At 46.7% G+C, this 14,515-nt stretch overlaps 1 protein-coding gene across 1 annotated transcript in view; it reads left to right on the top strand.

Annotated features, from left to right (window-relative positions):
- Window positions 1-14,515, top strand: part of BCAS4 (breast carcinoma amplified sequence 4) — a 1,047,728-nt gene that overhangs the window by 849,999 nt on the left and 183,214 nt on the right. Inside the window, exon 2 of the mRNA XM_082272208.1 lies at window positions 2,536-2,607. Coding sequence (XP_082128334.1) covers window positions 2,566-2,607 — 42 coding nt within the window. The 5' untranslated portion in view covers window positions 2,536-2,565. The remainder of the gene's footprint in view (window positions 1-2,535; window positions 2,608-14,515) is intronic.

Below are 14,515 nucleotides of genomic sequence, written 5' to 3'. Positions count from 1 at the left end.
TTTTTTTCCCCATTTTGGCGTGGAGTTCCCCCTCAAGATTCTCACAGCACAAGTCGCGCCGCAAGTCGGATCACCCTGATCCGACTTGCGGTGCGACTTCCATTCAAATCAATAGGCTCCCATAGGGAACCATTGATTTTGAATGGAGGCACAAAAAACGCTGCTAAAAGCTACTGTGGCCAAACGTGCAATAACTCTAATGGAAAAAGCTACTGAAAGCACGTTTTTACAGCTGCTTTTTCTCGGCGTCAAGAAACAGCTTTGGAGCTCGTTTTTAGGACGCCCTGTGTGCATGGAGCTTAACTCACTTCCTGGAATCTGGAAGCCATCTGCCCTTAGCTCAGGCATGCAGGCAGAAGGGTGTGCTTAGCTGAGAAAGTCCCTCCTTCCTTCCCGAAGACTCCTGGGATATATGACATCATTTCAGAGTAAGGAATGGGATGGTCGGCATCCAAAAAGTATTCCTTTATTGAAAAGACATACAACGCTGTAAAACCATCCTACGCGTTTCGTACATTAGTCCTCAGTCATGGCTTATGTTATGTGGGGAGGTTGTAGCACCTACACACCTGTTATCCCATGTATGACATTTGCCTAGAGTAGACCTGGAAACCAGAAAGTAACTGAAGAAATGTAAAAAAAAATAAGGGTTTAAGACAAATAAATATAGTTTACCTTCCTATCTGTTTACTAATATTAGCAGCCCGAGGATTAAAAATAATAAATGTTGATTGAGAGAGTGAAGTTCCGCTTTAAGACACGCCAGTTGGTGAATGGCCTGTATACACAGTATCTCACAAAAGTGAGTACACCCCTCACATTTTTGTAAATATTTTATTCTATCTTTTCATGTGACAACACTGAAGAAATGACACTTTGCTACAATGTAAAGTAGTGAGTGTACAGCTTGTATAACAGTGTAAATTTGCTGTCCCCTCAAAATAACTCAACACACAGCCATTAATGTCTAAACTGCTGGCAACAAAAGTGAGTACACCCCTAAGTGACAATGTCCAAATTGGGCCCAAAGTGTCAACATTTTGTGTGGCCACCATTATTTTCCAGCACTGCCTTAACCCTCTTGGGCATGGAGTTCACCAGAGCTTCACAGGTTGCCACTGGAGTCCTCTTCCACTCCTCCATGATGACATCATGGAGCTGGTGGATGTTAGAGACCTTGCGCTCCTCCACCTTCCGTTTGAGGATGCCCCACAGATGCTCAATAGGGTTTAGGTCTGGAGACATGCTTGGCCAGTCCATCACCTTTACCCTCAGCTTCTTTAGAAAGGCAGTGGTCGTCTTGGAGGTGTATTTGGGGTCGTTATCATGTTGGAATACTGCCCTGGGGCCCAGTCTCCGAAGGGAGGGGATCATGCTTGGCTTCAGTATGTCACAGTACATGTTGGCATTCATGGTTCCCTCAATGAACTGTAGCTCCCCAGTGCCAGCAGCACTCATGCAGCCCCAGACCATGTCACTCCCACCACCATGCTTGACTGTAGGTAAGACACCCTTGTCTTTGTACTTCTCACCTGGTTGCCGCCACACACGCTTGACACCATCTGAACCAAATCAGTTTATCTTGGTCTCATCAGACCACAGGAGATGGTTCCAGTAATCCATGTCCTTAGTCTGCTTGTCTTCAGCAAACTGTTTTACGGGCTTTCTTGTGCATCATCTTTAGAAAAGTCTACCTTCTGGTACGACAGCCATGCAGACCAATTTGATGCAGTGTGCTGCGTATGGTCTGAGCTCTGACAGGCTGACCCCCCACCCCTTCAACCTCTGCAGCTTCCCTGGCAGCACTCATACGTCTATTTCCCAAAGATAACCTCTGGATATGACGCTGAGCACTTCTTTGGTTGACCATGGCGAGGCCTGTTCTGAGTGGAAACCTGTTCTGTTAAACCCCTGTATGGTCTTGGCCACCGTGCTGCAGCTCAGTTTCAGGGTCTTGGCAATCTTCTTATAGCCTAGGCAATCTTTATGTAGAGCGACAATTCTATTTTTGAGATCCTCAGAGGGTTATTTGCCATGAGGTGCCATGTTGAACTTCCAGTGACCAGTATGAGAGAGTGAGAGCGATAACACCAAATTTAACACACCTGCTCCCCATTCACACCTGAGACCTTGTAACACTAAAGAGTCACATGACACCGGGGAGGGAAAATGGCTAATTGGGCCCAATTTGGACATTGTCACTTAGGGGTGTACTCACTTTTGTTGCCAGTGGTTTAGACATTTATGGCTGTGTGTTGAGTTATTTTGAGGGGACAGCAAATTTACACTGTTATACAAGCTGTACACTCACTACTTTACATTGTAGCAAAGTGTCATTTCTTCAGTGTTGTCACATGAAAAGATAGAATAAAATATTTACAAAAATGTGAGGGGTGTACTAACTTTTGTGAGATTAGATTTGTAACCTGTATATAAATACCTGTAATGAATAAAAAAAAAAAAACTTTATCGATAGTTAATCTGAGTTCATTTTTTTATTTTTGTGTTTTCTGTTTTTATCTCTTGTCGTGTCAGGCGCAAGGCTTGGAAAACGCCATCGAGGAGATGCTGGTCCGCCTAGACGAGTTCTGCGCCATGGTGGACATGGTGAGTCCATGTTATGAGCTGTTCTTGTTCACAAAGATGGCTGCCTGAGCACATAGAAAATGGAGCCGCACAACACTGCCCCTAAAGGCCTCTGCCGGGCTGGGAGCTCCGTGTCTGTGCGCTGCTGGCAGCTGTGAGAAGAGGGGGAGGGGGGGGGGGTGACGTAATTTGTTATGCACACAGACTGCCGGTAGGTGTGCAGCAGACATGCTGACGAAGCAGCCATATTACAAACAGCCTGCAAAAAAAAAAAAGATGGGCTATGCTTGTTCTTGCACAGTGCAGTTACATAACAGACACTAGGTGGCAGTAGAGCGAGCAAGTAGGTTAACGCAGATCACCGAGCTCCATTTAACATGTTCATGGCCTAGGTGCTGAGCTGGTATTCTTAGTGCATGGTGCAGGCAGGTCTGTTAACCCTCCGCGCTCTTTGAAATGTTTCACATCAATTACAGAAATTGCTGCACCTCTACTTTACGACCATCAATACTATAGGCCTATATACAAGTGCATGGCCCATGTGGAGTCACAATTTTATAGTACAGGTCGAAGTGTTATTGCTCTGGCCTACTGGCTTTGTCCATTGGTGTTGCTGTGCGTGCAGGTTTATAGGATGACCCCCCGGGTTTAGATGACTAGACAATCGTTAAAATCTCATATAATCTTTATCCTATCATTGCTAAAACTTGTTTCCAATCCTCTAAATCTGTGGACATTTAAAAGACTAAAATAGCCACTAAAATAGCCACCATGTTCAGTCACTTCCTGGTATGGGGGGTCTCCTGATTGGGCTCCTATGTTGTCACCCAGGTATCTCACAGAGACTACAATGACCTCCTACATAACGCAGGGATGGTCCACTGTTATTGCTATCAGGAGAAACGACATGCAGACCAGTAGTGGCTTTGTTGCAGCTTGTGGCCTGCTGGAGGGTATTACTTCTGCCTTTCAGTGCTGGGGTCCCTGGTTTGAACCCTGGGCTTAACTCTAGCTGAATGCATTTTGCAAGTTCACCCCCTCTGCTTCCATGGGGTACCATATTAGTCAATGTATGCTCTGATCTGAGCCACAATAAATTGCTGATAAAAGGGATGATGAGACAGATCAGTAATACCTTGAGGTGATATTAACCTCCCTGGCGGTCTGATTATGTTAGAATTTCTGTGCTACAAGCAGTACGTTGTTTTGCATGGAAATCTGTTGTTTTATATTTTAGGCCTGCAATTCTTAAGAATAACTCACTTAAAGCGGAGTTCCACCCTGGATTTTTTTTTTTTTTTTTTAATACCCCTGGGACAGTCAGGGCTAGTACATTCCACAATGGCTAGCCTCTGATCTGTCCCGGGTTGCACTTACCTGTTAGGACAAATACTTACCTTGCAAACGTCTTGTCCAGCGCTGCCATCTCAGATGTGGGCAGCTTGAAGCCAGCGAGATCCCCTTCGGCGTCTTCTTCCGCCTTCTTTGGTCCCACGATGCTCTGCGCCGGCCCCGACGTCACTTCCGGGTCGCGCGCGTCATCCCTCTACAGCTTCTGGGCATGCCCAGAAGCTGTTTAGAAGGGGATGACGCGCGCGACCCGGAACTGACGTCGGGGCCGGTGCAGGCACAATGATTCCTGGGAGCTATGACGTTCAGCTCCCAGGAATTATTGCAGAGCCAGGAAGTGACGACGGGCCGCGGGCGAGGAAGGAGGAAGAAGGAAGTAAGGTAAGTATATTTTCTTCGCTACGAGGTAAGTAAAAAAAAAAAAAATATGCGATTATCCATTTCTTTTTCAGGTGACCCGGAGCGAGAAGATGGAGGTAAGTATAAAAATAGGGTGGAACTCCACTTTAAATCTCTCCAAACACATCCCGGATATGTTAAAATTTGAAACACGAAATCATAAATTGTATTATTTCGGGTACTTATATAGCGCGGTCAATTTACGCAGCGCTTTACATATACATTACACATTCACATCAGTCCCTGCCCTCAAGGAACGTACAATCTAAGGTCCCTAACTCACATTCATACATACACAGTAGGGCCAATTTTATACAGGATCCAATTAACCTACCAGCAATGTCTTTGGAGTGTGGGAGGAAACCCACGCAGGCACAGGGAGAACATGCAAACTCCAGGCAGGTAGTGTCGTGGTTGGGATTCGAACCAGCGACCCTCTTGCTGCTAGGTGAAAGTGCTAACCACTACACCACTGTGCCGCCCATGCATTAATAATAAATTTAATCAATTTCTTCATTGTTTTGGAAGTGGAGATATTTCATTATGAGGGAGAATCTGTACTCGGGGGGGGGGGGGGGGGGGGGGCGCTGCCTGATCCGTACCGCAGTCAATAGAGCACCAAGTCCGCACATCGCTGAGCTCTGTCGCAGAATCGTATCTGTCGTCACTTTCAGTACCTGATGACAAATTTTTCCCACGAATCGCTATCGCTCAGTTCTTCAAATATTTACGATACACCGTCGCTGTTCGTCCAAAGCGTTTTTGAGCCAAAAGAACGCTTTTTGGACGCCATGGGCGTTCTCAATTTTCCAGGCACAAAGTACCGCAGAAAGTACAGGTAGGGCACTGGAAAAGCCTCCAGGTGAAATGACATGATACAAAGTTGTAATTCTAACAGATTACACTGTATCGTGTCATTTATTTATTTTTTTCTCCCGCCGGTTCCACCCCCCCCCCCCCCGCGACGCGGCGCTCGCAGGGACGGGAACCGTGCTCTGTGTAATGGTTTTGCACAGAGCAGCCCCGATCCTCTTTTCCTCAGTCCCCCCCCGTCGGCACTTATGGCTCCTCCCCCTTGAAAAGTGGCACCAATAGCTAGCTGCTTGCTATGGGGGCACTGGTGCGTGCTCGCTCCGGAGCCCTGCTCTAAGCGTCCATAAAACACATAGAGCCGCGGCACGACTCCACCCCTGCTCTCTCTTCATTGGCTCACTGCCTGTGATTGACCGCAGTGAGATCCAATATGGCTCCTGCTACTGTGTCTCAGCCAATGAGGACAGAGACCCGGGATAGCTGAGGCTCCTGTGCACATAGCTGAATAAAGAGGGGGCTCAGGTGAGTATTTTGGGGCAGCACAGAGAAGGTTTTTTACCTTCATGCATAGAATACAGTTTTCAGCCTTTACAACCACAGGAGACGTATCAGTAATACTGCTTATTTATGAACTGCTGACATGCAGTGCTGTATATCCAGGCCACCATTTGAAATCATGAAGCCCTGTACAGCCTTCCTTGACAGGACTCCCCCCCCCCCCCCCCTTCTCTGGTGTGCCGCAGGCAGACCCTTGATGCTAAAACCTTTGGAGCCCAGTACAGGAGGAATTCCTAAACCCCCCCATTTGGTGGCCCCTTTGTGCATTAGATGTTCCTAAAACACCCACAAAAAAAGTGAAGAGGGCCTCAACTGATTGGTATGTAGCAAAAAGAGTTCACTGTGCGTCACTCACCATTATATATATATATATATATACTCACTAGGTCATTAGGTACACCTTGCTAGTACCGGGCTGGGACCCCCTTTTGCCTTCATTATTCGTGGCATAGATACAACAAGGTGTTGGAAACATTCCTCAGAGATTTTGCTCCATAGTGACATGATAGCATCACGCAGTTGCTGCAGCACATCCATGATGCCAATCTCCCGTTCCACCACATCCCAAAGGTGCTCTATTGGATGAGATGTGGTGAGTGTGGAGGCCATTGGAGGACAGTGACCTCATTGTCATGGTGAAGAAACCAGTGGTGAGATGATTGGAGCTTTGTGACATGGTGCATTATCCTGCTGGAAGGAGCCATCAGAAGATGGGGACACTGTAGTCATAAAGGGATGGACATGGTCAGCAACAATACTCAGGAAGGACTTGGGGTTTATACGATGCGCAATTGGTACAGAGGCCCAAAGTGTGCCAAGAAAATATCCCCCCGCACCATTACACCACCACCAGTCTGAACCAATACCCCCCCCCACACCATTAAACCCCCACCACCAGCCTGAACCAATACCCCCCCTCCCACACCATTAAACCCCCACCACCAGCCTGAAATAATACCCCCCCCCCACACCATTAAACCCCCACCACCAGCCTGAACCAATACTCCCCCCCCCCCCCACCATTAAACCCCCACCACCAGCCTGAACCAATACCCCCCCCCCCACACCATTAAACCCCCACCACCAGCCTGAACCAATACTCCCCCCCCCCACCATTAAACCCCCACCACCAGCCTGAACCAATACCCCCCCCACACCATTAAACCCCCACCACCAGCCTGAACCAATACTCTCCCCCCCACCATTAAACCCCCACCACCAGCCTGAACCAATACCCCCCCCCCCACACCATTAAACCCCCACCACCAGCCTGAACCAATACCCCCCCCCTCCCCCACACCATTAAACCCCTACCACTAGCCTGAACCATTGGATGGATCCATGTTTTCATGTTTACGCCAAATTCTGACCCTACCATCTGAATTTCATAGCTGAAATCCAGATTCATCAGACCAGGCAACGTTTTTCCTATCTTCTATCGTCCAATGTTGGTGATCCTATGCAAATTGTAGCCTCAGTTTCCTGTTCTTAGCTGACAGGAGTGGTAAACAATCTGGTCATCTGCTTCAAGGTTGGATGTGTTGTGTGGTCAGAGATGGTATTCTGCATACCTTGGATGTAACGAGGGGTTATTTGAGTTACTGTTGTCTTTCTATCATCTGGAACCAGTCTGCCCCCTATTCTCCTCTGGCATCAACAAGGCATTTTCCTCCACACAACAGCCGCTCACTGGATATTTTCTCTTTTTCCCACCAATCTCTGTAAACCCGAGAGATGGTTGTGTGTGAAAATCCCAGAAATAGTCAGACCAGCCCGTCTGCCACCAACAACCATGCCACTTTCAAATTCACTTAAATCCCCTTTCTTCCCCATTCTGATGCTCGGTTTGAACTTCAGCAAGTCGTCTTCACCACCTCTAGATGCCTAAATGCATTGAGTTGCTGCCATGTGATTGGCTGATTAGCAATTTGTGTTACCAAAGAATTGAACAGATATATCTACTAAAGTGGCCGGTGAGTGCATAGTCCATGTATAAGGCCCCTTTCACATAGGCGGACCGTTCAGATCCGTCTGTCTGTTTTTTTGGTGGATCTGAACGATCTCCCCATGCATCCCTATGGGGCATCGGATGTCAGCGGAGAAATGTCCGCTGACCTCTGATCCGATCCGTCAAATCTGGACAGATGGAAACCCTATTTTCCATCCGTCCAGTGGATCGGATCGGATGAGAACGGACCGACGGTCTGTTCCCATCCGATTCCCCCATAGAGATGTATGGGGAACTGATAGCTGTGTCTCCGCACACAGCGCAGAGACACAGCTGTCATCCTCCTGCTCAGCGGGGGATCGGCGGATCGGCGTCTCCGATGGACGGGCTGTGTGAAAGAGCCCTAAGGCTGGTTATACATGTTCAATTTTCTTGTACAATTTTCTGTTAGATTTACCAAAAACCATATAATATGAGGTCAAAACTAAACAACACTTTCAACTGTATCCTATGAGGCAGGCCTTTGAAGGTAAATCTAAAGAAAATTGTACAGAAAATTGGAAGAAAATTGTATAATGTATGGCCAGCCGTAGATCTACCAAAGTAAATCTCACCAGGGCACTCTCAGCTTCACCCACCCTTCTGTATTTAAAGCGGAACTTCAATCACACAATCATCATCGATTATTTTTAATCCTCATGCTGCTAGCATTAGTAAATAGATAGAAAAGTATATCAGATTTACTTGTTTTAAAACTTTTTTTTTTATATTTCTTCAGTTACTTCCTGTTTTCTTGCCTAGGCAAATGATGTCATACATCCCAGGAGTCTTCAGGAGAGGAGGAGGGGTTTTCTTAGCTAAGCACACTGTCCTGCATGCATGTTTGAGCTAAGGGCAGATTGATTCCAGGAAGAAAATGCTACATGAACCTTCTGCCCTTACTCAAGATGGCCATGGACAGAAATGCTAGGTGGGTGTTTTTCAAAGTGATTTCTTGCCAAAATGGGGGGAGTTTGCTTTGAATAAAAAAAAAAAAAAAAGAATCAAAATAGTGTTTTTAGTTTGTGGTGCTCAGATGCAGTGAAGATCCGCTTTAATCCATGACAAATAACAGCATATTATTAAAAGAAAACAGTAATAACTAATTATTTCTATGAAAAAACAGCTAAAATCTATTTGGCTGCCAAGCATTTTTCAAAATACGTTATTTTTTTGCTAAGGAGAAGAGTGACACCAAGAGTGACCTTGTGAGATTTTCTTTTGTGTCTTAACCCTTACTAATAGGGTCACATAAAGGGTCACATAAAACACTGGTAGACATGTCAGTAGCTGCAGGGGATAAGAGTTGGGAATGGATGAAGAATTTAAAAAGATGAGTTTGAAGGGGAGGGGGGGGGGGGGTGTTTAACCACTTCTGGACCGGAAGGATTTGCCCCCTTAATGACCAGGCCATGTTTTGTCATTCGGCACTGCGTTACTTTAACGGACAATTGCACGGTCGTGCAACGCTGTACCCAAATAAAATTGATGTCCCCTTTTCCCCACAAACAGAGCTTTCTTTTGGTGGTATTTGTTATTTTTATTTATTGCGTTATAAACAAAATAAGAGCGACAATTCTGAAAAAAAAAAACAATATTTTTCACATTCTGCTAAACATTGCCAAAAAAAAATTAAAATTCTATTTTTTTTATCCTTTTTGGCCAATTTGTTTTCTGCAACACATTTTTAGTAAAAAAAAAAATCGCAATAGGCATATTTTGATTGGTTTGCACAAAAGTTATCGCGTCTACAATCTAGGGAAAAGATTTATTTCATTTTTATTTATTTTTCTTGTAGTGGCGGCGATCTGCGAATATTAGCGGGATTGCGGCGGACAGATTGGACCCCATCTGACACTTTTGGGGTTACCAGTGACATTACTACAGTAATCAGTGCTAAAAAATATGCACTGTTACTGTACTAATGACACTGGCAGGGAAGGGGTTAACCCAGGAGTGATCAAAGGGTTAAGTGTGAGCCTAGGGGGGGTGCTTTCTAACTGTGCGGGGGATGGGCTTGTGAAATTAACATAGAGACCTGTGATCCTATATAGAAGGATCACAGGCGCTCTGTGTTCATTTCAGAGAGAGGAACGGTCTACTGTGTTTACAATAGCAGACCGTCTGTCTCTCTCAGTGGGGAGAGATAGCGGGTGCCAGGCGGCAATGTAGATCGGCATCCCTGCTGCCTAGTGGGGGGTGGGAGCGCGCCACTGGCGATGCGTGCTCGTCCCAGCACTACTAGGAGGATCACAGGCGTTCTGTGATCATTTCAAAGAGAACAACGGTCTGCTGTGTTTACAATAGCAGACTGTCATTCTCTCTTACAATAGCAGACCATCGTTCTCTCTCAGAGGGGAGAGATTGCGGGTGCCCGGCGGCAATGTGAATCGGCATCCCTGCTGCCTAGTGGGGGGTGGGAGTGTGCCACTGGCGACGCGTGCCACGCCAGCACTGCTAGGAGGATCACAGGCGCTCTGTGTTCATTTCAGAGAGAAAAACGGTCTGCTGTGTTTACAACAACAGACCGTCGTTCTCTCTGAGCGGGGAGCGATCGCGGGTGACCGACAGCAATCGCGGCTGCCGGCCCCACGAATCGGCATCCAAGCTGCATAGCAAGGGCGGGGGCGCGCTGGAGGCGGTGCACGCTCGCCCCCCCAGCACCACCCGCGCGACTAACATTGGGCTACGTCGGTTCGCGCAGGAGAGGCTGCCTGCCGCAGTAAATCTGTGACGGGCGGTCTTAATGTGGTGAAAGAAGAATTCCAGGTATGGCAATTTTACATTACATGGTTCCAGCTTGCACCAATATAATTATATACCTGTGGGATCCATGTGGAAGCTGGAAGTCACTATAGTAGACACCCCTACAACAAAATGATCTCTACTACTTCAGGGCTCCGGCACCAATCTGGGAACGCTTTGCATTTTCTCTATGAATGCAAAGTGCTCTGTGGTTGGATGAGGTGGAGAGGCGTGATTGGAAACTTCACAATCTCCCACCTTGTCCAATCAGAGAACACTTTTTCGTTCATTGAGAAAATACAAAGTGTTCTCTGAATGGTGGACATGCCAAGTGGGAGACCTCCTGTGTTCTGTAAACAGTGAGGGACCCGGAAGCTAGAGGCAATCACTGTAGTAGTGGTGTCTATACAGTGGTCTCCATATATACTTCTATTGCTCCAAGCTGGACCATTTTTACCATGGAAGAATTTCCATCCTGGGAATTCATCATTAAACCGGATAAAGGTAGGAGCCAGTCTAATGGAGGAGGAAGAGAGTGGAGGAAGCCCAAGAAAAGCCCTGCAGCCATGCATGTGGTTGGGTTATGATGAAGGGGAGCATTAATGGGGGAGCAGAGAGAAGTGATTGAGGTTGGAGATATCATTATTTCAGAATTGTCCCCGTGACTGAAAACTGGACGAACTTGGAAGTTTGTGGATGAGAATGTTTCTGTTCATGTATGTAATGCCGGTCCCTTCTGTGGGTGCCATTGGTCATACATATGTATGACCAATGGCAGTGGTCCTCAACTCCGGTCCTCGGGGCCCACTAACAGGCCAGGTTTGCAAGATAACTGAAATACATCCCAGGTGATATAATTTGCTGCTCAGTGATTGCAGTACTCTAGTCTGCATCTCCCCCAAGGTAATACTTAAAATCTGGCCTGTTAGTGGGCCCTGAGGACCGGAGTTGAGGACCATTGACCAATGGGACCTCTCTAACTAGCTGAGTTTTCTCTGCTCCTTGTCAACCACACATTCCTGTTTTACATTCTCTGATTGCTTCTTTGCTCACCCGAGTACCTTCAAGTCCATTAAGTGGACGCATTTTTTTCACCTCACCCCTTGACTCCATTATTGGAATACACCATCGATTAAAATGCAGTCTTCTTTTCATGGTGGAGAATGAACTAAAAGCTGGGAGGCCCCACGTCAGCCATTTTCTAGAAGCTTCCTTCCACATGCTGACTCATGAAATGGAAGGACGTCCTTGTCTCCAGGACGCAGTGACTCCGGCTGACCAGAGGGGGAGCTCTTCCCACACTGCTGGTTGTCATTGCAGTGGTTGGAGTGCGTTTGTAGCAGAGATAAGTCATTGCTGACCTGATCTGGATTTGCAGCCTGGAAAATTAAGTACTTACCTCGCTGACACATTGCATGCAGGCCGCCATGTATGTCCAATGTCCCCAAAAGCTCGTCAGCTCCATTTCTTTTTTTTTTTTTTATAGTAGCAGACACTATATCAGACAATTTTATTGCAGCTAGATCAGTACAGATTGAAGCGTTATTGCTCTGGCCTACTGGCTTTTGTGTTGCTGTGTGTGCAGGTTTATAGGGTGACCCCGATTAGTCTGTGTAAAGTAGATGACAACCCAATCACCAAAATCTCATATAATCTTTATCATGTTAATGCCAGTTCCAGGTTGATTCAAATTATCTAAATTTGCAGCTTTTTATTACAATAACCCCTGATGATCCCACCATGAAGATCCTTGTTCAGGCACTTCCTGGTATGGGTGTAACAGCGCTCTGTCTCCTGATTAGGCTCCAGTGTTGTCACCCAGGTATCTCATAGAGACTACAATGACCTCATAGATAATGCAGGGATTGTCCACTGTTATTGCCATCAGGAAACCCATCCTGAGAAATGACATGCAGACTGGAAGAGGCTTTGTTACAGCTAATATCTTTTGTGGGTAGCACAGTGTCATGGTGGTTAATGCTTCTGCCCTACAGCACTGGGGTCCCTGGTTTGAACCCTGACATGGTCCACTGTTATTGCCATCAGGAAATCCATCCTGAGCAAGACATGCAGACCAGTAGTGGCTTTGTTGCAGCTTGTATCTTTTGTGGGTAGCACAGTGGCATGGTGGATATTCTGCTTTTCAGTGCTTGGATTCCTGGGTTGAACCCTGGGCGTGACTCTAGCTGAATGCATTTTGTATGTTCTCCCTCTGCATCCATGGGGTACCATATTAGTCAGTGCAACCTCTGTGATCTGAGCACCAACGTGGTCCAATGCTGATATGCTGATAAAACAGGTGCTGATACATATTAGTAATACTGCTTAATAATGAAGACATTCCATTAACAGTGAAGTGCTGACATTATGTAGGTAGGTGTGTGGGCCAGGGCATAGACAGAGCCTGTCAGGTCCTGCTGCTGAACCTTTGAGACCCAGTAGGGGAGGAATACTTATACCCCCATTGCTGGCTAATGCTTATATTCCCCTATTGCAGGCCAATGCTTATACCCCCCTACTGCTGGCCAATGCTTATACCCCCCTACTGCTGGCCAATGCTTATACCCCCTACTGCTGGCCAATGCTTATACCCCCCTATTGCTGGCCAATGCTTATACCCCCCTATTGCTGGCCAATGCTTATACCCCCCTACTGCTGGCCAATGCTTATACCCCCCTATTGATGGCCAATGCTTATACCCCCCTATTGCTGGCCAATGCTTATACCCCCCTATTGCTGGCCAATGCTTATACCCCCCTACTGCTGGCCAATGCTTATACCCCCCCCCCCCCCAATTGCTGGCCAATGCTTATACACTCCCTATTGCTGGCCAATGCTTATACACTCCCTATTGCTGGCCAATGCTTATACCCCCCCCTATTGCTGGCCAATGCTTATACCAGCCCCCTATTGCTGGCCAATGCTTATACCCCCCCCCTATTGCTGGCCAATGCTTATACCAGCCCCCTATTGCTGGCCAATGCTTATACCCCCCTATTGCTGGCCAGGCCAATACTTATACCCCCCCCCCCTATTGAAAGGAGTTCAATGTGCATCACTCACCATTATATACGCCATTATATACCCCCCCTATTGCTGACTAATGCTTATACCCCCCTATTGCTGGCCAATGCTTATACCAGCCCCCCTATTGCTGGCCAATGCTTATACCAGCCCCCCTATTGCTGGCCAATGCTTATACACCCCCTATTGCTGGCCAATGCTTATACCCCCCTATTGCTGGCCAATGCTTATACCCCCCCCCCTATTGAAAGGAGTTCAATGTGCATCACTAACCATTATATATGTATTTTGGGGAACAGAAAGGCTGTTGTCTTCATAGGAGACCCTCATATTTAAATCTGTATCCTTTCCAGGTAGGTAAGATGGTTTCTGTGCTCTTGTGTATATTTAGTCCAAGTATAAGATACCAAAGAACTTTTCACAAGGGCAGTGTCGGCTTCACCCACTCTTCTTTATTTCATCGGTAGCCAAAAAACAGCACATTTTAAAAACAGCTAAATAGCCAACACCCATTTTATGAAATCTGCTCTTTCCTGGCTACTGATGAAATAAAGAAGAGCGGGTGAAGGTGAGCGTCACCCTGTGAGATGTTCTTCACACTTCCTAAAAGGAATAGATACAAGAAATAATGGACAGACTGTGGAAACTTCACATTGGACCTCATGCAACTTGGATTCTGTGCCTCTCCACTCCTCCTCCAGACTCTGGGACCTTGATTTCCAAATGAAATGCAAAATGTTCCCCAGTCAGTGGTGATTTGGGGAGCCGTGTCATCTGCTGGTGTTGGTCCACTGTGTTTTATCAAGTCCAAAGTCAGTGCAGCCTTCTAGCAGGAAATTCTAGAGCACTTCATGCTTCCCTCTGCTGACCAGCTTTATGGAGATGCTGATTTCATTATCCAGCAGGACTTGGCACCGCCCACACTGCCAATACCTGGTTTTCCCCCTTCCTTACCGCTGGACGTCATATGACATCCTGAGCTTTAAGTGGGGCTTTAAGCAGCTGCCGGCATCATTCAAGTATAATTTCTTTTTGCCGGCGATTTACTTCACC

The sequence above is a fragment of the Pelophylax lessonae genome (genome assembly GCF_965119305.1).
Source record: "Pelophylax lessonae genome assembly, chromosome: 11".
In the NCBI taxonomy this organism is placed as follows: Eukaryota; Metazoa; Chordata; class Amphibia; order Anura; family Ranidae; genus Pelophylax; species Pelophylax lessonae.
The sequence above is the reverse complement of the archived record's forward strand: the minus strand, read 5'-3'. Positions and strand labels throughout refer to the sequence as shown.